Source organism: Aethalodelphis obliquidens, unplaced genomic scaffold (genome assembly GCF_003676395.1).
Source record: "Aethalodelphis obliquidens isolate GAN/ISIS:26980383/991018 unplaced genomic scaffold, ASM367639v1 scaffold15, whole genome shotgun sequence".
Taxonomy (NCBI): Eukaryota; Metazoa; Chordata; class Mammalia; order Artiodactyla; family Delphinidae; genus Aethalodelphis; species Aethalodelphis obliquidens.
The window spans coordinates 869,592-897,314 of NW_020837959.1; the positions used below are offsets into that span (position 1 = coordinate 869,592).

The 27,723-nt window shown below is 57.2% G+C and overlaps 2 protein-coding genes across 8 annotated transcripts in view; both read right to left on the minus strand.

Annotated features, from left to right (window-relative positions):
• The window catches only part of MCF2L (MCF.2 cell line derived transforming sequence like), a 118,365-nt gene extending 109,075 nt beyond the window's left edge, over positions 1-9,290 (minus strand). The window contains exon 1 of the mRNA XM_027115796.1: positions 9,133-9,290. The gene's annotated coding sequence lies outside the window, so the exon portion shown is untranslated. The remainder of the gene's footprint in view (positions 1-9,132) is intronic.
• Positions 9,291-18,887: 9,597 nt separating this feature from the next.
• Positions 18,888-27,723, minus strand: part of ATP11A (ATPase phospholipid transporting 11A) — a 52,901-nt gene continuing 44,065 nt past the window's right edge. Inside the window, exons 25-26 of one of the 7 annotated variants that reach the window (XR_003434624.1) lie at positions 19,861-20,731; positions 18,888-19,433 (exon numbers count right to left, since the gene is read on the minus strand). Coding sequence is in view for 5 of the 7 variants with exons in the window: in XM_027115798.1 (XP_026971599.1) it covers positions 25,258-25,350 (93 nt within the window). In the remaining 2 variants the exon portion in view is untranslated. Of the gene's footprint in view, positions 20,732-20,837; positions 25,351-27,723 lie in introns of those variants that run through there. The other 6 variants (XR_003434623.1, XM_027115802.1, XM_027115798.1 and 3 more) reach the window with 6 other exon arrangements.

A 27,723-nucleotide genomic window follows, 5' to 3' on the forward strand; every position in this document is an offset into this window, starting at 1 on the left:
CCCAGGGATGCGATCCGGCAGAGAACCAGCCCCGACTGTGATGACCCACAGTTGTGGCCTCGAGTCGGGGGTCTCTACCACGCAAGTTACGTTACAGGGGATTTTCCACCCAGAGTAGAAACTTCAAATGTGCACAGAAGCAGCGGCACAGGGTAAGGACTGCGGGTGTCTGCGGCCGACCCGCCCTGCGCCTCCCTCATCCCGCCAACCGCCGCACCGCCCCTGCCCCCGTGTGATCTAAGGAGACCAGCCACCACCATCTAAACACAAACACGAGACAATCGACAGCTGCGTGGCCACGACGCGGTTCACAGCTCTTAGTTTAAGTATCGTTTCTCTGTTTTCTGAGCCCAGTGGGTGTGTCAGAATTGGGACCTGCACGGTGCAGCTCACACACTGGATTGGCCGCTACTTCCCGGCGGCTCTTCGGACCTGCAGGTTCTCCTCCAATTCTTGCTTCTCCGCAACGTTTTCGTGGGTCACGTAAGGCTTCCCACAGACTGGAGTCTGCCCGTCCCTCGCCTTCAGCGGCCTTTAGCGAGGTCCCTGCTCCCAGCATCGCCTAGAAACTGTCATCAGGTCTAAGTGTCCTCAGATCTCAGGGCAGCTTTTGCTTTATCTACTTTACTGCGAGGGCACCTCTCTCCTCCCCGCCCCCCGTGTAACCCTCCCTTCCTGTCTCCCAACATCTGCTTCGAGGTGAACGCCCACCACGCGGTAATCCCCGTTTCTACCCACTTTATCTGTCAGAGCAGATGAGCAGCGCAAGGCGCCGCGTCCCTCCGCCGGGGTGGGAGGGGGGCTCTTCTTTCCCTCCACCCACTGAATTCTGTCCCTCCTCAAAAGCCCAGGCCAGCCAGGGCCCCGTCCCCCTGCCCCCAGGTGTGAGGCTGCTCCCTGGTTAACAGCTGTCTGTACCCAGGGCATCCATCAGCTCCCCGCCTGTCCCGACATCTCTGTCTGCAGACGCCAGTCCCGACTCTGCAGCCAGGCTGCTGCGTCCTGTTAACCACACCCCAGGGATCCAGCTCCGCCCAAGAGACACGTGTGCCTGTGAGTGTCCATAACTGACCACACACATGTGCAGGAGGCGACACCCACGCGTGGGCTGCGCAGCTGCTTGCCGGGTCAAGCTTTCTTCCGTGTTTGTGCCAACACAAGAAAGAAAATGTACTTCCATCAGATGACCTCAGAACCGAGTCCTGAAGACCCAGATCCCTCTTCCCACTTCCCGATGCACAAATCCGAGCTCTTCCCTCTGCAGGTGAGGAGGCCACCTGGGATTCTTGGCCACATCCCCCTTTCTCTTAACTGCCTAACTCTCCAGGTGTCGCGATCGCCTTCCCGCTTCTAACCTCAGAAAACAGAAAAGATCCCAGGTGCACAGGGCACAGGTCAAGAGAGGTGGCAAAGCTCACAAGAGCTGTCAGACACTAGGAGACATGGCGTTGCCTGAAGAGCATCAGACTGCTTGGCAGGTCTGTTTATTTAAGAAGAGAAGGACAGTAAAAGACCCAAGATGCTTAATTCAGCGAAGCCTTGATATCTGAAGGAGAAATTACACAGAGAAATCAGACCAGTTGTTGGGTCCTTCAAAGCATGGAGAAATGGAATATTGCATCTCGAACACATTTCACGGTCTCCTTAATTCAATAAATAATAAATTGCCTTTCAGAGCTGCAGACGGTGCCAATGAAATAAGTGAATGCTGTTTTCAGAGAGTCACTGAAAAAGCTGCCTGGCTAAAGGTCCAGGTCGGATTATAAAGCAGCTGAAACAAGACCACAAGTACAGTCCGCAGGGAGGACAAACGCATGACGAGAATTACCGTAAGCACTTGTCGCTTATACGCTTTCTATTGTTTCAAAGCATTTTCTTCCAAAGCAAAACCACGGCTCCGAACATTTTTGGCATGAAAATGGCATTTTATTTCATTTTACTTATTTTTGGCCGTGCTGCACAGCTTGTGGGATCTGGTTCCCTATTCAGGGATTGAACCCGGGCTCTTGGCAGTGAAAGTGCAGCATGCTAACCACTGGATCACCAGGGAACTCCCCCCAGATGGCATTTTAATATAAAAATTGCAAACCCTTACCTGGTGGGAAAATGAGTAAAGACTAAAAGTCCTGTTGTAGGATTTCATATATTCTAGATGAACCTGAATCAATCAAATCATCTCTACGCACATGGAGAGAGAATAAGCGAGTGAACAGCACAGAGACATTGAGTCCACGATGACAAGGATCAGCCCAGAGACCCCAGAGGAGGTTCCAGGGGCTGCGGGGCAGGGACTGACGGAGAAGCCGGAGGGTGCAGCAGGTGTGGAGCACGCAAGGCCTGCAGGCGGAGATGCTGTGGAGGCAGCTAGAGGTGGGGCTCAGGCCGACCCGGGCGTCCCGACGTGGACGGTACCCACAGCCACAGCACTGCGAGCGTACCGAGGGGCTGGGTGCAGACAGCGGGCAGGCTCTCGGGCGGGAGACACTACAGCACCTCTGAACTGATGTGGGTCCGGAGAGAATGAAGACCCAGAGACGCAGGGAGGACAAGGGGGAGCTGGAGCGACGTTGGAAGGAGGAAGAGGGCACCGGGGCTCGGACGGGGCTCAGGCAGGGCACAGGTGGGGCTCAGGTGGGCACAGGTGGGCACAGGTGTGGTCAGGTGGGGCTCAGGTGAAGGGAAAGGTCCAGGCAGCGACAGCCAGGAAGGCAGGCGTGTGGTGCAGGTGGAAGGGTGGCACTGGCGGGAAGGCACCCCTGCGAGGGATTCAGTCCCGTGGGGGGTGGGCTCAGGGTCACCCGCAGGAGAGGGTGAGGGTGGGGACGGCACTGGGCTGGGGAGAGAGCAGGCCTGGACAGTCCGCAGACCCAGCAGCCTCCCCGAGGGCTTCGGCTCACCGAGGCTCCAGGCTGAGAAGTGAAAGTCAAACGATCGCCTGCTGGCACCCTCGGTTCAGCTCTGTTGAGACCCTGCTGGCACACGACGCCCATCCTCACTCACCCAAGTACGAGCGGAACTAGGCGGACGGATGGAGACACCAGGCTCTGGTTCTGCCCAGTCGGTGCCAGGAAGCGAGGGGTGTGGGGCCGGAGGTGCCCGCTGAGCAGCGGGGAGTTGGGGGGCAGGAAAGATCAATAGAGTCCTTGCATTAATGCCCTGAGACTGAGCGAAAAATAAATGCATCAGGAAGGAGCTCGGAAGATTCTTAAAGGAGAAATAAAGCTCGGGAAATAGAGACAAGCAGCAATGGACGGCAGCAAAATTAATGAAACCCCTGAAGACAGCGGTCTCACAGCCCGTCCTGCGGGCTGGGCTGCACGGAGCAGCCTGGTTCCAAAAGCACGGGCCGCGAAGGGGGGAACCTGTGCCACGGGGAGCCTGACAGTCACATCTTGGCCAGGTGACCAGGGCCAGCACCCTCCGGGGTGAGTCCTGGTGATGCCAAGGGCACTTCTGCCTCCGGGCTGTTCCTCCCAACCCCCCGCCCCAGCCTAACCAGGAGAAGGACATCAGACGGATCCCAGCCGAGGGCCATCCTACAGAATGGTCCCCCTCAAAGCCGTCGAGGTCACCAAACAAGGTGAGTCTGAGCGGCCGTCACAGCCGAGAGGACCCTGAGGAGACCGGAGACCTGGTGACTAAGTGTCATGTGGTGTCAGGATGGGACCCTCTAACAGAACAAGGACAGTAGGTAAACACCAAGGCAATCTGAATAAAGTAAGGACTTTATTTAATAACAATATGTCAACATCGGCTCATCAATTGTAACGAACGCACGGTAAAAATGTACGATGTCGCTAACAGTGGAAGCTGAGCGTGAGGCACGTGGGAGCCCTGTGCCACCTTCACGACGCGTCTGTTCACCTATAACTGTTCTCAAGATTAGAATCTATTTCTAAAAACAGAATCATCAGATGGGTACTTAGAGCACGTCACACCTGAAATACAAACTGAGGTCAACCTAAGCGAACTGACAAGGAAAGATTTCTGGAACATATTGCATACAAAGGTCAAACTATAAAGAAAGAAAAAAATGGTATTAAATAGACTCCAGCGTCACATTAAAAGAATGCTATCACGACTGGCTGGGGTTTATGCCTGGAACACAGAGGACTAAGTATGGTAAAATTCACGCCTGCGCTGTCTCCTAACGTCATCTGTTAATAAGAACGTTACGACCATCTCCACAGACGCCAAAGAGGCACCTGATACATTTATTTTTATTTATTCTTGACTTGTTTATTCTGGAGTGTCTGGACCAGGGTGGGGGCGCCATGGGGGAGGAGGCCTGGCCCCTTCCCAAGCTGTGCCCACGGTGTGACCCAATGGAGGGGGTTGGGAGGTGGGAGCGTGGGGGGGGTTGCCTAGCCCCCCTTTCCGCGGCTCTGTTCATACCCAGCTTCTCCCCCAGGAAAATTCTCCCACCAGACCTCCCTTCAAAGCTGCTCTGTGCCCTCCTGCCCTCGGGAGAAGCTGGGCGCCTCCCAAAGGGACCACGCAGTGGGGACAGTTCCTGTGGAAACAGCGCCCGTGTGCGCATACGCTTCCGGGAACAGGGTCAGCGTGGGATGGGAGGTGGGTCCTGGGGCCGACAGGGTCCAGGCTCACGTCCTGCTTTGGGAAACGAGTATCTCAGAGATGGTAAGGCTTCCTGATGCGGAAAAAGAGAGGAAAGAAACAACTGCGAACGCATGATAAAAATACACTGGGGCACTCACGGTAGGTCTTTCATCAAAACTACACACGCTCTGTGCTCACAAACTGCCGTCGCAGTGTATCGTTTCATAATCGGCTGCGTCACTCCTTAGAGCATAAGACATGCGACAGTTATCACCGGACGACTAAATGACTTTGCCGCCCCCAATCCTGTGATTTTGCTTTTCCCAAAATATCCATCGTCATAAGTAACGACTCTGGTGAACATCTTTGTTTATGAATCTTCATGACAATTTTTAATTCATTCCTTAGTTTGAATTCTAGAAGTGGAGATGGCTGATTGAAAACAAAACGCTTGAAGATTTTTATCCACACCATCAACCTGATTTCCAGGTCAGCTATAAGGACAGGCATTCTTACCGGCAGTGGGTTTCAAATTTTTGTCCATAACGATAGAGACAAAGGAGATCCCCGGTGGAAATCGACATTTCTCGTTTCCGTTTATTCCCAGGACAGTGTTTCTTGTCCTCGTGCTGCTGTGTCATCCCTAAAGCTTTCGTTTCTGTTAAGACGTCTGTCCTGCTGATCCTGCCTTGTAGGAGAGCCACGTATAGAAAGGCTGTATCTTTGCAGCAATTTTTTTTTCTAGTTCTTCGCGGTTAATCGTCATGTTGATTTGATGCAGAGCCCAGACAGGAGCAGCGCTCGCTCTGCGGGGTCATGGGGTCATGGGGTTGCAGGCGCAGCCCCAGGAGGAGGATGATGGGCGGGACGCTGGGAGCACTGCTTCTTGGAACAGGTGGGGTGTTTGCCAGTCCTGGATAGGCAGGCAGGATTCACAGGGCGAGGCCAGGGGAGGAGGAATTTCTGGGCGGTGGGACCTGGTCAAAGGGCGCAAAGGCTGGCCCCTCAGACACCCTCCTGGCTAGCAGACATGGTCATACTCAGAGGAGGGTGTGGCCCCTTGGTCACCTCGGTCATATGGCATGTGTTATAAAGCGCACAGTCAAACAGAAAACCCGCTAAGATGAAACGTTAACAAACTCGCCGCTGCTACTGGGCATGCTGCGCTGGCTGCCAGAGGTGGGTCCTGGGGGCCGGGCTCTGGGCTGAGGGCTCCCCAGGCATCCTCAGGCCTGTGAGCAACTCCTCCAGCCGCTCAGCCATCACTCCTCGTTCTAGGTGATGCGGCCTGGCCATGCTAAGTAAAGATGAGACACACCACGTCAGTTCCCTGAGAAGAGCATGCAGGAGACGCTGGGGGACAGAGGACTCCCCTGGAGTCCCCAGAGCTTTGCAAGGTGGCCAGGGGGTTGATCAGCTCGGGGCTGCTCGGGGCCCTTCTACTCTGAGACCTGCCCCATCCCCCGGCTGCCTCCCCCGGCCCTGGCGCCCCGGCAGCTGCCGTAAGAAGATGGTCAATCTGCTCCCAGCGTCAACCTGCAACACGCCAGCTAGTCCCAAGCATTTATAAATTCCTGAATGGTGCTGTGTTCTCTAAAACACAGCTCCTAAAACAAAAAGGAACTCCTTCTAGCTGCCTGGCTAATATAAAAAGTCCAAATAAAGACCAAGGGATCAGGAAAGGTTAAAAATGAGAAGTGAATCACCAGAAGTTACACCAGGAGCTCCGTTTCCACCAACAGCGCATGTCTTTTGAGAACGTCCCCCTCGAGACACACAAAACCACAAAGAACAGACTGACCGGGCCGGTGCTCTTGGCTCGGTCGGGAGGGTCAGCAACACCACGAGGCTCCCAGGAAAGGACGGACGGTCCCGAGAGACAGAATGAGCTCCGGGAGACACGAACCAGGAAACCGCGAGCGCGACGTCCGCCCAATTCTGCACAGCTCGACCCCTGAGAGGGCCGCAATCATGGAAAGTCACTCGTTCTCCTTAAACTGCAACCACCACCCAGGCCAGAAACACTGGGGACAGACAGGAAGCCAATTTCTCTCCAAGCATCACTTTCCTGTGGTCGTTTTCCCCTTTTCTGAAATGCATTTTCAGCCCAAGCGAATTGTTTCTGCAAACCTCCCTCCCCAGAAATGTGAATGGCCCAGGGCCCCTCCCTGAGTCTCCTCCGACCCCCTCCTCAGGAGCCCCCTCCCCAGAATCCTGAAGGATCTCACACCGTAGCTGCACTAAGGTGTTGGGTTCAGCTACCAGCAATTACCGATATGCTAAGGTTTTTGACCCAAACAACAGCAACTTCACAATTCAACGAATATTGTAGGCGGTGTTTGGCATCATTAAAGACACTATTAACCGATCGGGACAGACAGAACTTTCTAAAAAGGAAACGTGCACGGCGATGGTGGTGGGGTCCTGCCCCTTCGCCGCTGCTGTGACAGGGAAACTGCTACGCGTTCTCAGCTCCCCTTCCTGCCCCGAAACTCAGGCTCTACGATGACAGCAGGCATTTGGAAACACGAGCAAACATTTCCAGACAAATGCATCCTCGTGCCCCGCAGCCTGCTGTGAGGAACGGGGCCACGCCGGCCGCGGCTGTGGGCCCACTGTCCTCTGTACGTGGCGCGTGCGCAGCCAGGGAGACCCATCACCCACCGGTTCCGAGGCACGGGCGGCAGCAGGAGCCCGCGGGGACCTGCGTGTGGACACGAAGGCCTTGTGTGGACGGGGAGGCGGGAGGGGGAAGGCCCCCTTGCCACATCGAGCTCACCGGTGCTCACGCAGCCCGGCCCAGCCCCCCCGACCTTCTCCAGGACGAGTGTCTGCTGATGCGGAGTCTGGCCCGGCCCAGCCCCCCTGACCTTCTCCAGGACGAGTGTCTGCTGATGCGGAGTCTGGCCCGGCCCAGCCCCCCTGACCTTCTCCAGGACGAGTGTCTGCTGATGCGGAGTCTGGGAGTTGGGCCAGACAGATCAGCCCTTCACCTCACCGTCACCCAGTTCGACAGGAGGAAACCAGCTTCCCTTCTGGTTTCAAAACCGGCGAACGCTTTCATGACCCGCAATCCCACTTCTGGGGATGCACCCAAAGAAGGGGAAGCAGGGCCTCGGGCAGACATCCGTGTACCTTGTTCGTGGCAATGCCGTTCACAGCGGCCAAAAGATGGAAGCCATCCGAGTGTCTCAGCAGACAATGGATACACAGTGTGGCCCATCCCCACGAGGGAACAGGCCTCAGCTCTGAGGAGTGAAGTACCGACCCGTGACACAGCACAGAGGGGCCTCCAGGACCCCGCGCTGGCTGGAATAAGCCACAAGGAGACAGACGCTGTCTGACTCCACGGACACGAGGTCTTTGAAGGAGTCAGATTCACGGAGACAGAAAGTGGACAGTGGGGCCCACGCTGGGGGAGGGGAGGGCAGGGAGCGTTTCACGGGGACAGAGCTTCAGTTTGGGAAGATGAGAAAGTTCAGAGACGGACAGCGGTGACGGCTGCACAACAATGTGAATGTACTTGATGCCACTGAACCACACACTTAAAAATAGTTGAAGTGGCCAATTTCATGTTATGTACGTTTTACCACAATAAAAATCTAACAACTGATTTCAAAGACTTAAGTTCTGACACAAGCAGACTTCATACCCCAGACGCCCGCAGCAGGACGGAGCCCAGGACACAGCCGTGAGCCGGCGACCCGGGGACTCAGCGCAGTCTCAGGACGGCAGCAGTGCCCTGAGCCCCAGCCGTCCAAGCCGCCACGGGACCAGCCTGGGGCCGAGGAAGCTCCAGCGGCAGAGCCGGAAGAACCGTTACCCAAGTCCCCAGATGAGTCTCTGGCTTTTGGCCCTGGTCCAGCCCCAGGGGGACGTACGGCCCAGGCCAGCGCGCTCACCAGCAGGTTACCACCGGGCCTCGGGTGGCCGTGCGCGCGCGTCCCTCGTCCAGCAAAAACTACTTTGGGAGTCAGCTTGGGAAGGAATGGCAACAAATGACTAAACACAGGCCAAAGTAAGAACAGGAGCGACGTCCCTCCACTAAGAGGTGTGGGGAGAGGGCTCGGGACGGCCAGGAACAGGAAGAAACGTGGCCCGGGCCTGGACCAGGGGTCAGGCCGAGCTCCGACGAGGGCGGGTGGGCACCGCCCAGTGTGTCCCGCGGGCCTGGGCCACGGCTGTGGTGACCAGTGCAAGCCCGGTACCATCTCAGTCTGACAAGACTCCAAATCCAAACAGCGGCGTGCGTGGTCCTAAGCTGAAGCGAAGACGGGGAACCGAGCCCTGGGGGAGCACCGTGCTCCGTCTAAAGCCCAGACGGGTGCGTCCCGTGGTCCCACCGGAGCCAGCCTCACGGGTCGACCGCCAGGATGCCAAACAGGCAAACGTGCAGGGTGACGTCTCACCCACACGAGGGCAGGGGCAGCCCCGGGACCCAGCCTGGGCCCGCCCCCGCCGGCAGGCGGCCCGGGAGGCCAAGGTGCACTGTTCCCCCAGATCTAAAACACGTCGGTCCCCCCGGGAGGACCAGAGGCACGATCAGGACCCAAAGGTGTAAGGCGGCCCTACCTGCGGGTGTGGGCGTCCCCCCCGGCTGGTCTTGAACGAGCCTGATGACGTCAGACACATCGACCCGAGGGTCACTTTCTTCCTCTTTGGCCTCACTGGGCCCTCGCGCGGGAGGACCACTGTCACCTCCAGTCTCCTTGCACAGGACGAACCTCCAACAGCCGAACATGAGTCTGCAGAGCGAAAAACGGTTTTAAAAGGAAACGCAGCTCACGCAGCCAAAGACATCAGCCGTGTTTCTTTGAACAAAACCCAAATCACCAGACACAGCCTGCAGCAGTGTTTATTCTGAAATGGATGCAGGTTACTTAGAATTCAAGTCATTCTTCTCCAGTGAATTTCTACCGTGTCAACGTGCAGTTAAAGCAGCAGCGTGCTTTCATAACGCCGAAACGGAATAACGCGTGGCCAAGCAAAAACGTTACTTACTTCCGCTGCTTAAGGAAAGGAAAAACCGAGATTTTCCCCTTGGCATTTGGGCTCTCGTTTCAAGGATAAAAAAGCCCCTGGTTCTCCTGGTTTCAATGTCACAGTCGAATCCACTGAACCGGCAAACGTTCAGAGCCACTGCCCCCGGCGCTGGAAACACCTCCAGCCCTCCAGGTAAAGAATGCCATCCGAGTGCCAGGACAAACATTCGAGTCTTACTCCTCCAGCGAAAATGTGGTTAAGAAACTCAGACCAAGTCTTGGGAGGCAATCTTGGATTTAAAGAGACAGCTAGTGACTATATTTCAAACAGAAGCCGTGTGAAATCACCTGCTGGGTAGATGGGCACCGCCAGCAGGTGATCACAGACGACTGCTTTCTGTACTCAGGTTTCTGGCATGTTTATGGCTCATTGGCTTAGTACCTGGCTGGGCCCCTCCCTTAAGCACACAGACGTAAATCATTCAGCCTGGATACGTTCTGCTTGGGGGTCCCATGGCAGCTGCTCAGATGCTTTCTCCACTCAGGTGCCTTGTCCTGCTTCCAGCCGCACCCCACGGGCAAACCCTTGTTAGCCCGGGGAGGAGGCCACCTGGACACACGGGAAAGGCCGCCCAGCTACTCTGGATGACCCTCCTGTTCCCACAGCTCCCCCTTCGTGCCCCTCCCTGAAGCCCCTCCCTGGTCACCTGGCCGCGCGATGCCAGCCCACGCCCAGCACCGTGCACAAGCCCACCACTGCCAGCGGTCCCAGGGAGGGGCTCCAATGGGCCGCCTACATGAGAACCACAGCTCGACCATCATTCCAGGGGGGAAGGGGCTGCCATGGGGCAGGGGACACACAGTTCAGGTCCCAAACCCTCTGGGGCTCCACCAACCCCATACTAACAAGGACAGGTGGCGTTTCCTCCCGTCCCCTCCTCTTCCCACCAAAACCTACAATGCCACTGGGCTCCCAAAGGCACGTCCCTTTGTCTTTATCAACACTGCCTTCGGTCAGTAACTTGTCTGTTTTATCCGTTACCCACACGAGTCTTCGTGTCACTTTTCCAGGCATGTCTTCAGATCCCTGTAACGTTTTATTAAACCCATTTGCGTGACCCTATGATGAGGGACCTTCCTGGTGACAAGAGACAAGGGAGCCACAACCCACACCGTCTCCTCCAGCAGGACCTCAGCCCTCGGCCCTGGTCCTTGGGTCCTGCTGCGTCTCCCCAAGAAACCCAGGCCAGGCAGGTGCTCGGGAGGGTGAAGACAGACGAGAGACGCTGGGCCGAGCGCACGCACATACCCAGACGCCAAGCACGGTCAGACCCGGGACTAGGCTTCTGGTGGCTTCAGTCTAGTTTTGACCTTAAAAGTAGGAAGAGAAATTTCCCTAGCTAAAAATAAAACAAAACCCCAAACCCTCTTTTGTCCTCTTTTTTTTTTAAATTCTACTCAGAGAATTTCCGACACGAGCAGGCCGATCGTGATTTCAAGCCTCCAGAAGGAACAGAAAAGGCCGGTGTGTCTGCCTCACGTTTGCCGCCAGTGGCCGTGATGTCCCCCCCCCCCCCCCCCCCCTCCGGGAAAGAAAGCCCCCCCCCCAACCCAACAAGGTGCTGCTGGAAGTATCAGCGGCTGCTCAGGCTCAAGACACAAGTGCAAGAGCCAAGGGTTGCTTTTTTTCTTTTTTTTTTTTTGCGGTACGCGGACCTCTCGCTGCTGTGGCCTCTCCCGTTGCGGAGCACAGGCTCCGGACGCGCAGGCTCAGCGGCCACGGCTCACGGGCCCAGCCGCTCCCCGGCCTGTGGGATCTTCCCGGACCGGGGCACGAACCCGTGTCCCCTACATCGGCAGGCGGACTCTCAACCACTGCGCCACTAGGGAAACCCCCAAAGTTTGCTTTTAATGAGCTTGTTCTGAGAAACAGAAGAAACGTGCCCTTCGCCTGACCCAGCTAGAGGACGGGTGAGCATCCCGCTTCCACAGGACACCGTCCAGGGCTGCCCCCCTCCCTGCGGTCAGCCTCCAGCCCCGAGGCTGCTGGTGCCAGGGGCCCAGGAAGGGTGGGGCTTCTGCCTTCCACTGGGAATTTACTTCTCCGGCTGCACGGACAGCAGCATCGCAGAGGTGCTGAAACAGAGACAGGCCAGGAGACAGGGCGGTTTCTCCAGCCCTGTGCTTCCCACGGTCCAAGGGCGCAGAGGACAAACCCAGACATTAGGCCCACATGGGCTGTCGTTCTCCTCTGTTCACTTTAAAAATCTCAAGGCTTGCGTAACCACAGCACCAGACCCTGTCGGTGCCTTTCGATGTCCTGTTTCCCACCGAAAAAGCCCTGACAAGCAGTTAGGACAGAGATGACAAGGGCTCACGCCTGGTCTTGGCCCCCGAGCTCCAGGTGTCCTGCACACAGATGAGAACTCGGCCACCGGAGGCTAGACGCGGCCAAGCACGGTGGGGCATCCACCCCAGAGGCTTCCCTGGCTTGCCACCTGCTCAGCCGGCTTTCCCTGCTCACCTGCTTCATCCCCCTGGGCGCTGAGGGCGCAGACACAGGGCAGCCCCACCCCAGGGAGCTCGTGGCCCGGAAGAGGGTTTGTTCAGGGACCACAGCCATGGAGCAGTGGGGCTCCGCGGCGCTCACACCCACCGCACCGTCTAGGGCACCAGGAAGGGAGGTAGGGGCTGTCCAACTCGGTGCCTGGGACGGGCAACCCTCAGGGAGGGGAAACCTCCGCTCCGCCCCGCCGCACCCTCCCTGCCCCTCAGGCCCGTTTTGTGGGACAAGAGCAGAGCCTTCCCCGGGGGAGTCGGGCCCACTGTGCCCTGTCTCCAGCCCTGAACTCGGAATGAGACACAGACAAGGGAGGAGGAGGAAGTCTGTGAAGATGTCCAGCCCTTCCAGCTCCACTCTGGCGTCCACACCAGTACCTTCCTATTTGATCTGTTCAGATTTTGTCTTTGTTTCCACTCGGTAATTTGAATAAAGTTCTTCACTTTCTCAACAGATTGGACGGAATGCCCCCAGCGGTGACTGACACCCACACTTCACCTGACACGTCCCAAAGGTTACCCACCCTGGCGCAGGCTCTGCAGACGGACCCTGGACGGCTCCCTGCTCAACTCTGTGGAGCTGTGGAGGGACTGGTCCTGTGGGCTCCAGAGAGATGCTGGGAGGTTCCGGGGACGCCAGCTTTCCTGGGGATCCTGGGGCTGTGACCGGGGCTGTCCTGATGCTTGAGGGGGTGCTTCTGGAGGGGCCCCTGACCACAAAGTGAAGTGTCCGGCTCCAGATGTCTACGAGTTTCTCGGTAGACACGGAGTGTCCAGAATCCCATCGTGGGCTGGAAGTCCCCAGCCTTCTACGTGGGGAGGCCCAGAGGACACAGGATGCAGCCGTCCTCAAGGCGAGGGTGCTACGGGCCGGCTCCACCAGCATGAAGACTCCACACGCAGCCCTGCACGCCCTCGGCCAGGTTCAGGGTGTGTGCTTGCGGTCAGCCCAGCGTCTCTCGTCTGTCAGGTAAGAGCTTCACCCAGGCCCTCCTGGGCTCAGATGAGGGTGGAATGAGTGAACTTGAGAACAAGAGGCTGAGCTTTACTACGTAGAACAGAACAACAGAACGTCACCTTCCCGTCACTGTTACTGTTACACTTCTAACTTCTTCTCCCAGAGCCTCTTAAAATAGCACCACATCAACTAAGCTGGTGGCCAGATGCTACGAATCCGAATCTGTAACATTCCAGGCCAGTTTATTTCCATCACACAAGTACTCCAGTAACCTTCCTTTCAACTTCAGGTTTTTCGCTGTTTTCAAAAGGTACTTAAATGCCTATGGGCAGAAGGCTCTTCTTTCCAAGTGGCTGTACTTTACTTCTAGTCACCAGGATGCTGCCTCCCAGATAAATGTCCAGTTTTCACAACGGAGCCCCAAACTCAGAAAGAGCGTCTCGTGGAAAACTGACCTTGGACCGCTGATTACAGTGACCGCTGACCTGAGGACCTGAGTTCAACAGAAGCCCAGCAGTGACAGCGGGGTGCGGGGGGGAGTGAAGACACTCAAATTCAGGAGAAAGACGGGATTTCAAGCTGCATTTCAAGCACAGAAGTCCTCTGTCGCCGAGCTCTGCAAATCCGATCACCTTGACAAGTTAGGCTGCCGCCCTCCTCTTGTTCCGAGGGTCTCTTGTGCAAAGACCACTCTGGAAAGGGTCTGCCTGAAGCTGTGGCCAGGAGGGTTGTAACCAGGCTTCCGGCGCATAAGGCCTTCAGCTCTCCAGTCACAGCCTTTCACACAACAGTCCTGGCTGCCAGGGGAGGCATCACACGGGGCGGGGCTGAGGCCACAGAGGCTTGGGTGTTCCCGACCACAGCTGCACTAGCGCCTGCCCAGACTGTGAGGCCAGGACCTGGGAGGGTGCCCCTGCCCCAGGGGGCGGGGGTCCTAAAATAGAGCTGAAAACTCTCTCTTCCTACCCCTCCCGGGTTGACTCACCGCAGAGAGAGCGCCCGCCTGGCTGCCCCCCGCAGGACCGCAGGGCAGGACTCCCTCCGACCCCGTGGTGGTGGCCTCTCCTGCTGCAGTGGGTCCCAGGAGGCTGGAGCAGAGCTCAGAACTCAGGTCCCCAAACCAGCTTTGGGCCAGTCATTTCACCGATGATTTGCATATTAGAAGACCCTCCAGCGCAAGGGCTCCTTCCCCAGGGCCCGCGCCCCTCACCTACCTGCCCAGCGGGGTCCCCTGCCGGCCTGGGGCCCTCGGCAGACACTCCAGCACCAGCAGCCCCTGGGGGACGCACTTCTATTTCTGTGGCTTGGCTCTGCCCCTCCCAGCGGTCACACATCCTGGGGCCTCCCACGGCCACCCCACACATCCTGCCTGTGCCTCAGGGTCACCTTAACCCCTTCCCCGTGCAGGGCTCGCAGGCGGTCCATTAGGGGCAGGGTGAGCCACGTGGCCCCGGATGGGGACGCTTTCAGTGAAGTTAAGAGGCTGCACCTGCTCCAGAAGAAAGTCTCCTTCAGGACCAGCTCCCGCCCGGCTCTTATTTAAGTGTCTAGCGCTACAGAAAGGCAACAAAGTGTGGTTTTGAAAAACTGGCAGCAATAGTCTCTGGAGTTGAAAGAGCAAACGGCATTATTTCTAAACTGCAGAGCCTACTTTTCTGCGGCCCGGCTGAAAAGCAAAACAGCCAGGCTGGGGCCACGCCACTCCCGCTGCCCGGCCAGGAAGGGCAGAGTCAGGGGGGGACCCACGCCCCAGCCGCCCCTAGCACACCTGTCCCGGCACCTGCTGGGGGTCTGCAGAGCCTGGAGGTCGGCTCCTCCGCGGAGGGAACCCTGCAGGAGAAGGCCTGGGAGTGACACCTGCCTGGGCGTGCGGGACCCCGGCCCCGGCAGTGGGGAGGGGCGTCTGTGCGCGTAGAGCCCGCGCTCCGGCCCCGCCCGGAGTCCCCAGGGCTCTCAGGGGTCGCACGCTGGGCGGGGGCGGGGGCGGGAGGCGAGCGGAGCCTCCGGGAGCTGACCGAGCGCCCTCCCTCCCTCCCTCCTTCCCTTCCCCGGCCCCACTCCCCCCTTCTCCAGCCCCACACACCTGCGCGGCCGTGGGCCCGTCCTCCCCGTGTCCGAGGCCTCCACCCGCAGGTGCCCGCGCTGAGGCCGCTCCCCCTCGGCCTGGGGGAGGGGAGAGGGGAGAGGGGAGAGGGGAGAGGAGAGGGGAGGGAGGGCAGGAGGGCGGTGGGGTGGAGGGCCGGTCAGGCGGCGCCACGAGAGTGGCGGGGGGCAGGGGAAGGAGGAGGAGGAGGGTCTGGAGTAAAGGGAGCGGTGGGGGAGGGGACAGCGCGGAGCCGAGTGGGCGGGGCCGGGAGGACGCGGGGAGGGGAGGAGGGGGAGGAGCCTCCGAGCCCCGCCCCGCCCCGCCCCCCGCGTGTTCGCACGCTCGCCCCACGCGCCCCAGTCGGCCTGCGTGGGGCAGGTGCCGCTGCCCATGGGTCGAGATGGGCGTCGCCCGCGACCTGCTCGGACCGGGCTCTGGGTTTGAGGAGCCCAGGGCAGGAAGTGGTTCTGGATGAGCCGGCCGCGGGGTTCCCCGACCCTGCGGCAGCGTTTGCAAGGAACAGGAAGGCGCCCGCCTTTTCTCTCTTGGGTCTTCCAGAGTTCAGGGCACACACAAGTGCCCGAGTAGAACTCAGAAAATCGAGGTGCACAGAAGGACTGAAGCATCCCAAATGTTGACCTGGGTATAAACGTTATTTTAGTTGGGGCTTTAAAACGTCTGCATTTCGTGGGTCACGGTGGGAAATGTGAGTAACAGAAGCGCGGGCTTCTGCCACGAAGGTGGCCAACATGGACCCCAAAGGCTCTAGGGCGCCCCTGCGGAGGCGGGGCGGCGCCTCTGAAGGGCTTTCCCCTCAAAGTGCGGTTCCCGCGGCCACGCAGCATCGCCTTGCAAGTCCGCGTGCACTTCCCCGGCGTCCCGGAGCCCAGGCGGAGGCTGGGGCGCCGGGCTGGGCGGGCAGGCGCTCCCCCTACGGGATGGGTGCGGGGGAGGGCAGGGCTCCTGGGTGGACAGGACACCAGCTCCTTCACGGGCGCAGCGGCGGCCGCTGCAGAAGGAGGGTGGCCTGAGGGGACAGGACGGTAAAGGCAGGGAACTCCCCCAGCTGGATGGTTTCCTCCACAGAAGTGGGGTGGAGGGGTCCACTGGAAACGCCCCTAAGAACCTGCCAGGGTTGGAAACAGGTGCCTCTCCTCAAAGGGCCTGGAGACCAGTCAGGTGTGCCAGCGTGGGGTCCTGAACTAAGACCACGTCCCTCTTTCCCATGACACACCGAGGGCTTGGGTCACGGGGATGCCCTCCCAGAGGCTGTTTGAGTATCACTTACCGGAGGCGTGAAAGTCCAAAGAGAGGCAGCCTGGCGGCGAGCACGCCCGGGAGGGGTTCTCTACAGAGACGTGCGAACAGACAGCACCGCTGGTGCGGAAACGAGGGGAAGCAGTCGCTGACCCGCTCGACCCCGGTCAGGGTATCTGCAGGCTCAGATCCCACGGCCGGGCAGCACGGACTCCGACCTGAAGCCCAGCTGCCCCAAGGCGGGCGTCCCACGAAGGGTTCTGGGTCCCCTTCTCAGTCGCCCGCACCCGGAAACAGGCCAGTGAGCCCGGGGCCCCTTTCCTTCCCCGTGAAGGCTTTCTGCCTCGGGATGTGGTGAGTGACATGGGGAGGACACAGGACACGGGGGACAACGCCCCAAGACCCCTGTGCTCTTAGAAGTAGTCAGGGCTCATTAAAGTCGCCGTAACTCAGGGGGAGCGAAGCCCCAGAACAAAAGCCCGGCGGGCGCCCTGCTGGCGGCGGCCTTTGGGGCCTAGTGAGCCCTTTGTGCCGACTCTCCCGGCTTTCCAGGCCCCGAGGCCCCGGGGAAGCACAAGGAAATTAGCATCACAAATGGAGTTCTAGAAAGAGCCCCCGAGGAGCTGAGCTTAAGGAACAGCTCGCCTGAGGAGCCTCCGCTCCCGCGGTGTCGGCCCCCAGGGTGAGCCAGAGCAGGGCCTCCGGGCAGGCAGCCCCGTGGGCTCCCCGGAGGCGGGGCTCGCGGCCTGGACCCTGCGCAGCTCGGGCGTGCGGGCGCCCGGCAGGTGTGAGGGCCGTCCTGGGACGGCGTCCCCGCTCGGTCACTGCTGATGGCCGCTTGGGGAGTTTGGAACTTTGCCGCTTGAGATTAAATCCTTTGTGGAAAGCGTTGCTCCCACAGAGAAGTTTGTGTTAAAGGCAGTGATAACACCCGAGCGGGGAGAACCGCCCCGCTCTCCGGAAGCCTGGGGTCCCCTGGGACACGCGGGAGGCCAGGTACGGGACCCGGTCCTCTGCAGTCCCGAGGAGCCCTGAGGGGCCATCCCTCTGGGGGCTGGGGGGCTGCCTACCCCATCGCTAGGGCGTCGGGGCCCCAACCGCGGGGAGGACCAGCGGGCCCCCAGTCGGCAGCATCCTGGCCCCGACCCTCCCTCCCCCCCGCTCCTCCTGAGCTGAGGCGCCTCAGGCCCGGGGCCCCGGCTCTGCTGCGGCCCGGCGGGGCGGGCAGGCCCCAGGCCCCGTGCTGGCTGCTGCTCTGGGCGGCTCCCGTGGGACGAATCAGTCGGGCTGTGAACACGGGCGCGGTGTGGGCAGGACCCCCAGGACCCGCTGGGCCCACGGTGGTCACGGGCTTGCACCCCAAGGTGGACGACGTGGAGGCCGCAGTGAGTTAGCAGCCCCGGGTGAGGGGAGGCAGCTGAGCTCTGCCCCCAACCCCCCCCCCCCCCCCGCTGCTCCCTCCCCACGCGCATCCCAAGGGTACAGCCTCCATGGTCGCCCTGAGTGCCCTGCCACGGATCCCCTAAACAGACTGATGGGTTGAATTGTGTCTCCCCAGAAAGGTATGTTGAGATCCTAACCCCTGGCACTTTAGAATGTGACCTTATTTGGAAATAAGGTCTTTACAGACACAACTAATGTAAAATAAGGTCATCAGCGTGGGCCCCTAACCCAATGTGACGGACATCCTTATAAAGATGGGACGTTGGGATACAGACAGGCACAGGGGAACGCCTGCCTGATGGAGGCAGGGACAGGGTCTCCAGGAGCCCCAGGGGCAGACCCTCCCTCCCAGCCCCGAGGGAGCCAGCCTGATCTCAGACTTCTGCTTTGGGGACTGAGGGACAGTCAGTTCCTGTGTTTGAGCCGTGGGCCACCACAGCCCCAGGGAACGGGAGACACATTTTCTTCCAAGTGGCTTTACTGTGCTGCCCGGTGATTCTTTCACACTGTGCTGTCCCCATGGAATGACCTCCTCTTAACTATTGGAAGACGACCTACAAGTGCTACAGCAATAGCCAGTCTTCAGGTTTCACACATTCAGCGTCACTGGTCTGTGTTTTAGCCTTCATGTCCCTAACAACACATATATTTTCTGCTCAACTAGTTTCTAAGGATTTGGGAACTGTAATCATTCATAAACAAGACAAAGTCTTAGCTAATTAAAGCACATGTTTATTTTGATACTTGGCTTATATTTTGAGACTTTACAGTAGGTCTTTTTAAAATTCTAAAGGTACTGAAACTATCTGAGTCTCAGAGGAAATTTGATTATTTTACAACCCCCTCTCTCTCTTTGGATCTTGTAAAAACCAAGTGAATAAGAGCACTGATGAGTGAACTTTTTCAAATTATGATGTTGTGTAACTATTCTTTGAAATTCATTTATTTACTTTCGGCTGCATCGGGTCTTCGTTGCTGCGTGCGGTCTTTCTCTAGTTGCGGCGAGCGGGGGCTACTCTTCGTTGCGGTGCGCAGGCTCAGTAGTTGTGGCGCACGGGCTTAGTGGCTCCGCGGTATGTGGGATCTTCCCGGACCAGGGCTCGAACCCGTGTCCCCTGCATTGGCAGGCGGATTCTTAACAACTGAGCCACTAGGAAAGTCCCTGTATAACTAATTTTAAAGGATAATACATACTCTTAATAAGTAATACAGCTAGTAATCCATATTTCTCATTAAAGTTTTAACAAATAAATTGGGACAGGGTCTGTCATAGGCCCCTCAGGTACAAGGCACAGCCCTTCTCATGGTTTCTGGGGTGTTATGAGTTCTCATGCCTTGCAGATGGGTCAGTGGAGCACACAACACGATGTAACGAAGACACGGGGGCCTTGAAGAATGTGCTGTGTGGGGCATTAAGGGTAAATTTCTCTGGGTGTCAAGCGCTGACTCAAGATCACCTTTAGACGTGACACCTGTCCACTAGCTGTGGGGTTTGATGTCTTGAGTAAGAAATTCTTCATCCGATTAAAGATGCTGCATCTCTCGATTTCTGCTGGGCCTCCGTCAGGCTCGATTAGGACTGATGCACCTCGATGAGGAATTAGAAGATGGCTAATTAAATGCTCCTGAATTATTCGAACGGCCTGAATAATAAAAATGTACAAAGGGGTGAGCATTTTCTGTGGGGAAGTTAATACGATGATACAGTTTTAGTGGTATCCCCTTAGTGCAAGAAAGGAATTGAGAAATTATGTGTTTCTAAGATTTTTCCATGAAAGAGGATGCTTAATAACATGGGTGTTGATCAAGCTGGGATACGACCCAGTAGAATAAAGGGCTGTGTTCACGGGAACACAGGCGCGCAGGCTGGCTGTTCACACCGCAGAGCCTCAGGCGAGGGTGCCCTCGCTCGCTCCTCCCAGCTGCCGAGGTTAGCGTGGTCACACGTTTGGGTCACCTGAGGCAGGTGTGGACACCGGACCACAGCAACCAGCAGCCCCGGGACTCCGACTCACCTGCAGCATCTGCTTCCTGTCGCGTCTGTGGCTGTGTTGGCTGCTGGCGTTTGGTCTGACAGCCAAGGTCACCCACTCAGGGTGAGTTACTCGCCCCGGCTGTGTGCTTGTTCCATGGTGTTTGGGAGCCGGGAAAAAAGCCCCCAGTTTAGAACTGTGCCCGGTGAAGCCAGAGGCCTGAGCTGGTCCCTCCCAGGGAGCCAGTCGGCCCTGAAGGGGCAGTCCTGCCCCAGCCCAGGGAGGCCCTTTCTCAGGACCCTCGACCTGGCTCCACCCTGGTCCCCTAATCCCAGGAATGAGACCTGGTGCGAGGATGTGTGGAGTTTTCTGAGGTTGAAGCTTTCAGAGGAGACAGGGAGCTTGGTGCTGGTGGGAGCAGCGGCCAGGGGCTGGGAGGCCAGGGCTGGGGGGCCAGGAACCCGAGCATGGCGGTGCTGGGCGCACAGAACCCGCCCTCTGTCCGACTGCCCACGAGCCTGTGGGACCCGGGGCCTGGACAAGAGTGGGGAGGAGAGCCTGGAGGGAAAGGGGAGGAATCCAGATGGAGAGGGGTCTCAGGCGGAGGGTCAGGGAGCAGCTGGAGGGGGATGGGCAGGATCCCAGCGCTAGGAAATCCCACACTGAGCTTCCTGTTCTGCGCCCCTCGGCCTCGGTGAGGCACCCGGTCCCACACGTTCCCAGGGCACCAGCTCCCACAGTGCCGTCCACTTCATCCCAAACAGAGACACTCCCTTTGAGAGTGTTTACCCGGCAGCTCCTCTTAGCAGAAAGTTAAGACCAACTTCTATGATCTTTTTAATTTGTAAAGAAACTAATCCAGACCTTTCTTCTTCTTTATTGCAAGCAGATTCAGGTCTCCGGCTTAGATAATCTGCAGAAAAGTCCAATCATAATTCGTATTATGAAGATACACTTTATCTACAGAAATAAAAGTTAAAAACAGTAGCATACAAAATAAATTCTGCAGAAATTTAAGATTCGGTTTAATTCACAATTTAATTTTTCAAAGCAGGTTAATAAATAATTATCAATTAAACATTACTGTTTGGAGGCTGATTTATTATCTTAAACGCACCTACTATATTCAATAATTTAAAAATAAATTCCAGTATTTACGATGACAACACCTAGAGATAACATTCGTGTTAAATACATTTTTGAAGATTCTCTTTTATTACATTACATAACGAACGGACATTTTAAACAGCAATGCAGACACACATTATAACTTTAAGTCAGAGACAATATACGCATATTAAAATTCTGTATATTTCGATAAGGTAAAAAATAAAGCTATATAAACTGATCTTTAGATTTTTTTCTGCAAAAGTAGAATCACACTTTAATAATACTCTGACACAGCTTCATTAAAGCTTTGTTTATAGACGAATCAGAATGATTCCCAGCCCCATTCACCTGCCCTCTAACTAGAAAAAAGAAAAAGAAAAAAGAATGCGTTTGCCTGCTGACATTTTTCCTGTTTTTAAAGTTACAAATGGGAAACTTCCAAAAGAAAGTGCATAGCAAGCTGTTACACTGAGTCGTCAAATAAATACCATTAATTTTAAGATAAAGCAGAAGTGGTTGTATTACGTCATTAACAGTGCAAAACAGATGAACTCAGTGGTTTTAAAGAAAGAGGCCGGAAACTTCCCTTAGGTTTTGCCCTGAACTTCTGGTTGACGCCCACGAACTCAGGAATAGTTACACAGCATGTGCGAGGCAGTTCTCTAGTTAAAGCTGCAAAGTCTCACCAGGCCGAACTATGCTTCTATAAACCGGCTACTGCAGGAGGCGGCGCTCCTGGGCTCCTCCCGTGGCCCGGCACTGCCACCAGTGGGTCTCACGGGGCCACGGCCCCCCCCGGGGGAGGGGGGCGCGGGTCATTTGGTCTGCGTTCACCCCATGGAATCAAGGGCACAGGAATGGGCTGATTTGGGTTCTAACAGGAGTTGCCAAGAGAGGGTCTTTACTCCCAGCTCCGGACACAGGGACGCTGCAGCTGGGAGGGTCCGAGGGCTGCTGGCAGCCACCTGTCCTGAGGGTGGGGCTCAGAGGCCCCCGCAGGGTCCCCGTAGCACGTGGGATGTGTGTGCACCTGCGGCCTCGGGTGGCCGGGAGCTGAAAGCAGGACCACGGGGGTGGCCGGAGCAACACGGCCTACAGACAGCTTGCTTTGGGGGATGGCGTGTGGGTCAGGAACCAGACATCTGGACCAGCGGGGGAAATGTTAATAAGTGATGAACGTGCAGCTGTAAGATTTTCAAAACTAAGTTACTTGCTTTAAGGTTAGTGTAAGGCAAGTAAGTGCTGCCCACTGTCAGGTGGGAATCTCATTGTCTCGTCCGAAATGTCACTTCAGTGGGTTCTTCTGTCCCTCCTTTGACTTTACTTTTGATCTCATGCCCCTCGCCTATTTCAAATTATCAGGCACAGTCACTTAATAATTTCCCAAACAATTTTAAGAAGACTTTTTGGAGCATGGAAAGGTCAGTAACTTTCATAAGGAGACTTGACTTATCCGAGGTAAATGGTAACCATCTCAATACAGGCAAAAAGAGGACACAGAACCGTCAAGAAGCTATTTTAAGGCTGAAGGATAGAAATTAAAAACCAAATAAAAAGCAGATGAAATGGCAATGAACTGTGAAGAAAGAGCATAGCAAATTATCATACTCTAAATCTGCCTTTTAGCTACTGACTACCGCCAGAAACACCAAAAATAAACAGGCGTAGAGAAGAAAATCAACTCTGAAAATTCACATTCATCAGATATTGAGACATTCAGCCAAAATGTTCATCAGAATTCAAATATAAAGTGGCCAAAATGCCATCAACGTAAAAAATAAAAGCTTTAAAAACATACTTTAAAAACTAGATATGATACATTAACAAACAAAACAGCTATGAAAATACTTCAGTGCAAAGGGAATTTTAAGATTTCTAAAAAAATACATTACAAACAATTTGTTAACTAAACGTACAGAGAATCTGTCCCCCACGTGTATTACATTTATACCCATTTTAGGTTCTTAAAAACGACTGTAAAAATGCACACACCATTGTTTGCAGGGTCTAGTGTGGACCACACACTGGACGTGGAGTGTGAGTGACGGGGGCGGGGCGGAGGCTGGAGGACCCTCAGACGGACACGCCCTCCCATCCCCGTCTCACTGGAGGCCCCACGTCCATCATCCTAGTCTTTGGTATGTTTATACTTCACCTGCTTCACCCCGACTACCTGTGTACGCTTGTTCTTGCTGTTAACTCATCCCCTCGTTCAAACAAATAGTTTACAGGTGAACATGATACAATCAAACTGAAATCTGAACTTCCCGAAACCCCTAACGTCGAGCATCTCGGAAGTAGACTCAGTGTTCACTCCCCAACCGACATCCCTAAATCCCACCCATGCATCCAGCGGGGGCAACGTTTAGCTTTTGGGTGACCCTTTCCTAAAAAGCCATTGGTTTTACCCTCTGAATCTCAAACTGAAATGTCTTCTTTACGGACTATTAAGGCTATATCGAACGGGTTATTTCCAGAAATAAGATACTGGTACAGGAAAGTCACAGGGAGTTTACAGCACAGCCGCCTTCTGACGGTTCACCCCCACAAGGAGACACGGATAGGACCCCCGGCAGAGCAGGGTTAGGTCAGAGTCAGCGCGGTGGCGGCGAGGGCTGCGATATTGCTTTTCAGGTCGCCCAGGCCACCTTGTCAGACCTGTGGGCCTCACACAGATCTGGGGGACAACACCGCCGGGAGACCGACCACTCTTAATGGGGGCCTAAGGACCACATCAGAGGCCGGCCTCCGGCACCCAGACCCCACCCTTCCCCTCAAGCCCCAAAACGGGCATTTCGCAGCAAGGGCGCCCCGGTGAGCCGCATCCTCGGGAGCGGGAAGAGGAATTGCCCGGAATCTGTGCCGGAAGCTTTACTGGATAGGTTCCCCTCTTCGCATAGGCAGCTGGGGGGAGGCAGGAGGCGGTGCCGAAGCACACAGGCCCCAGCCCCGCGGAGGAAGGGGCGTGGGACCAGACACGTCCGCGGTCGGCCTCGCTACCGCAGGTCCCGGTGCCAGCAGCGGACGGACAGGAGGGAGGGAGGGGTGCCGGTCCTGAGGTGTCCCTGGGCTGGTTCCGAAAGCAGAGGTTTTGGGGCCCGGGAGGAGGGGCCAGACCCGACCCCGCCTGCAAGGCTCAGCTGCGCTTCCCAGGAGGTCGAGGTGCGGCCTCACCCGGGGGGGGGCCGCGATCCCCCCAGATCCTGCTCCCACAGGGTGCACCGAGGGCTCGCGTGCGTCCTGCCTGGTCGCCGCCCGGAGACGCCTGTCCTGCCCCCTTCACCGTGCGGCTCTTAGAGGCTGGACCCGTGATCCGTGCATCCGGTCTCCCCTCGGGCCACAGGAGCGGGGTCTGTAGCCGGGTGGGGACGCGGGGAGTGGGAGAGGCTGAGCTGGAGGGGGCCTGGCGCCCCCGCCCTCCCAGGGCGCTGCCCAGGGCTGGGGTCTACAGAGAGGCAAGGGGGTGACTCCCGAGAGGTGGTCGTGACACCAAGCACGCGGTCTGTCGGGAACAGAAAGGACAGAGTCAGTGCCGGGACCCCCGCGAGAATCCCATCGAGCACCCGTCGTCTGACCCGACGCCCCGACGTGGCCACCGCCCTCGCTGCCCCGGCCTGGGCTCCCCTGAACACAGCTGGACCAGACACGGAGGAGGCACGTGGACCATCCCGGCTGCGATCGTGTCCCCTTCTCGGGCCCACCGTCCCGCAGAAGACACGCGTGAAAACACGAAGCCCCTCCCTGGGCCCGGACTGGCTGCGGTTCCTCTAATGGGGATGCTGACCTCGCCCTACCCAGCGCCCCCAGAGGCACCTCCCCTCCCCGGCCCACGCGTGTGTTCGGATCGAACGGGCAGGGAGGGGAGGGGCAGCCGGGCGGGAGACGCCTGCTCTGGACACTGAAGGCGCTGCTGGACACCTGCCCCGGCCAAGGCTCGGGCCGCTCACTCCAGACCCCCTTTTTTACTTCGAAAGGTGGTCTTTCCTGATGGACCTTTCAGGTGAAGCCATTCCCACCACCACGGATGAGAATGAATGAACTGTGCTCTGGACGCCGAACACCGGACACGTGTGGGGCGATGTCCACCCGGCGTGTGCGCTGCACAGGTGTGCAGGCGTGTGCGTGTGTGTGCACGGCACGCAGCCCACGCAGCCGGCCTCTTGGGCAGGCCACTTACCTGGGATGGAACCCACGTGTGTAAAGGCCTTTCTTTGTGACCACGAACCTAACAGACACAGCACAGCACGCAAAACTTTGGAGGAAAACCGCGCAGTCAGCAAGAGCACAGCACACCGGGCTGCCCGCGGGCGGCCGTTACCTATCCGCCAGCTACTCGCGCCGCGGCCGCGGCTCGGGGTCCATCAGGAGAGGCCGGTCAGGGCTCGGCGCGGCGTCGGCCGGGGCTCGGTGGCTCGAGCTCCTCTGCAAGGCGAGGACAGACACTGAGCCCGCGGAGGGGAGGCCGGGCCACCGGGGAGGCTGCTGCCCAGACTGGGGCGTTGGCTAATGGCCTTGCCCGCTCCCCGAGACCACCCCGGCACGGCTGGGCTCCCCAAGCGGGCACCCGGCCCCAAGGGAGGAGCTCTGTGCCTGTCCCTCTAGCCCGCTCTGTGTGCCTGCCTGTCCCTCTGTCCCTCTCTGTGTGCCTGTCCCTCTGTCCTCTGTCCACCTGCCTGTCACTCTCTGTGTGCCTGCCCGACCCCGTCCCTCGGCCCCGTCTCTGGTCAAACAGAGGAGTCCCGGACTGAGACCAGAATCTGGGAGGTGCAAGGAGTCACAGGGCCACAGGTCAGCGGGGCCGGGCATCTGAACACTGAGATTTTCTAGTCAAACTGTATGAGTCTCTCAGTAACAAGGAAGAAGAGAATCGTAGGAGTTGAAGGATCACAAGCGTGAGCTGCAGAACGTTCTCCGGCGAGGAGGGGGTGAAGCAGACAAGCGCTGGGGGGGCTGCTCTTCGCAGGGGTGGAAACGCACACGACTGTATGTGCAAATGGATGTAGAAACCAGAAATGCACACGTATATGTAACTGACCTATGTGTGTACACACACGGTGCCTGCCATGGTTTTCGCTTTAATAGGACAGGTGGAAAGAAACAGCCATCCATCTCAAATGCAGTACGTCCCACGAAACGGCTAGTCAAGTGTTTGTTCCTCCCAAGTTTTGCAGAAATTGGACGGTTCTCCAGCAACAACACGTTGACCCTGTGTGTGCCCGGAGTGCAGGCTCCAGGCACCCTGGGGTCACGGCCGCGGCTACGGACACACAGAGCTCAGGGCCCTTCTCCCAGCGGCCAGAGCGTGGCGTCTGCAGATCAACTCTAAATGAACCCCATCAACAGTCAGAGGAGTTCAGTTGTAGCCTGGAGTTGGCATGATTCAACCAATCTCAGAAGCACCTCCTGTGACTTATTAAAATGTTCCTAAGAATTTCATCCTGAATGTTTTCAGGTGTGTGAACAGCAAGATGAAATGATGTAACTTATTCTAACAAATTCTGAGGGCATCAGATTAAAAAAATTTCGATCGCCAATAATTACTTGAACTTAAAAAATGTACCATCCCGCTAGTTAAAAAGCAGTGCTAAAGCTGTGTGGCATATGAACAGTTATTAAAGAGGAAAAAGCCTTTTTGTTTTTTTTGCTTTAGGCATTTTCCCATTAAGCAGGCTGCCTCAGTGAAGCAGTAACACCAAACACAGACCTTCAGAGTGTGCCTGGTTCGGAGCACACAGAAACGAGGCACCAGGCACACAAACGACTGAAAACAGATACACCGTGTCCCCGAAGCCTTGCCTCCGGAAGAAACGCCTTCGACCCTGGGCGGCGGCCACAGAACGCCGTGTGAATGGCTCTATGTGCCCGAGAGAGAGGCGCTACGGCCCTTTAAGGCAAGGTCAGCGCCTTTTTCTAAAAATGATCAGACTTTTTAAAAAAGTTAAGAGGGACTTTGGTAAAAAAGTTGACCCCAGACACGTCTGTCCCGGCTTTCTCTGCAGCCCAGTGCCAAGGCCTGAGTCTGGTCTCTCCGGAGACCAGACCCTCAGTCCCGCCTGCAGAGTGGGCTCTGACGCTCCCCAGGCACGCGTGCAGGCACGGGTCAGTGGCGCGGACGGCAGGAGCCCGGCACCCTGCGTCCCCGACGCCAGCGGCCCGGTGCTGCCTGGGGCGGGCCTGCGAGCGCGGCTCCGAGCTTAACCGTCAACCCTGTGCGGTCCTGCGACTGAGTCCCAAGCATGCAAAAAGACAGAAAAGCGTCACCTTGTTCCGTTAGAAAGTCAGACTGCTGGAAGTCTGAGAAAGCATAAAGACGGTGGGCTGCTCGACAGAAAGGCACTGGTTCCTAGTCTGCCGGTCCCAGAGGCCAGAGGTCAGAGGTCAGGAGGCCATGCACATCGATAAACAAGGTGGTTATTTGGGCAAAGAGGCCGGAAGACGAAAGGAACGAAGAAGGGAAGAGACAAGAAAAGGCGGTGAGTCCGGTGAGACGAGCGGCAGCCTCCGGACGTCCCTGCAGCCACTGGAAACCAGGCCACACCGGCCCCGTGGCCCAGCCCAGCCCAGGCGGGCGGGATCCCTCCCCTCGCACTCCCGCCTGTGTCCCGCCCGGGAACAGCCCCAGACGACTGTGCAACTCGTAATGAAGTTGTCAGACGTGGACCTGCACTAACCCCTCCTGCGTTCGTCTGGGCACCGACTTTGCAAACCCAGCAGAATCCCCAGGGCTGGGGCACTGCGCTCAGCATTTTAAACCAGCACCAGGAACCTGAAGGCTTTGCCCCCGACCCGTCACCT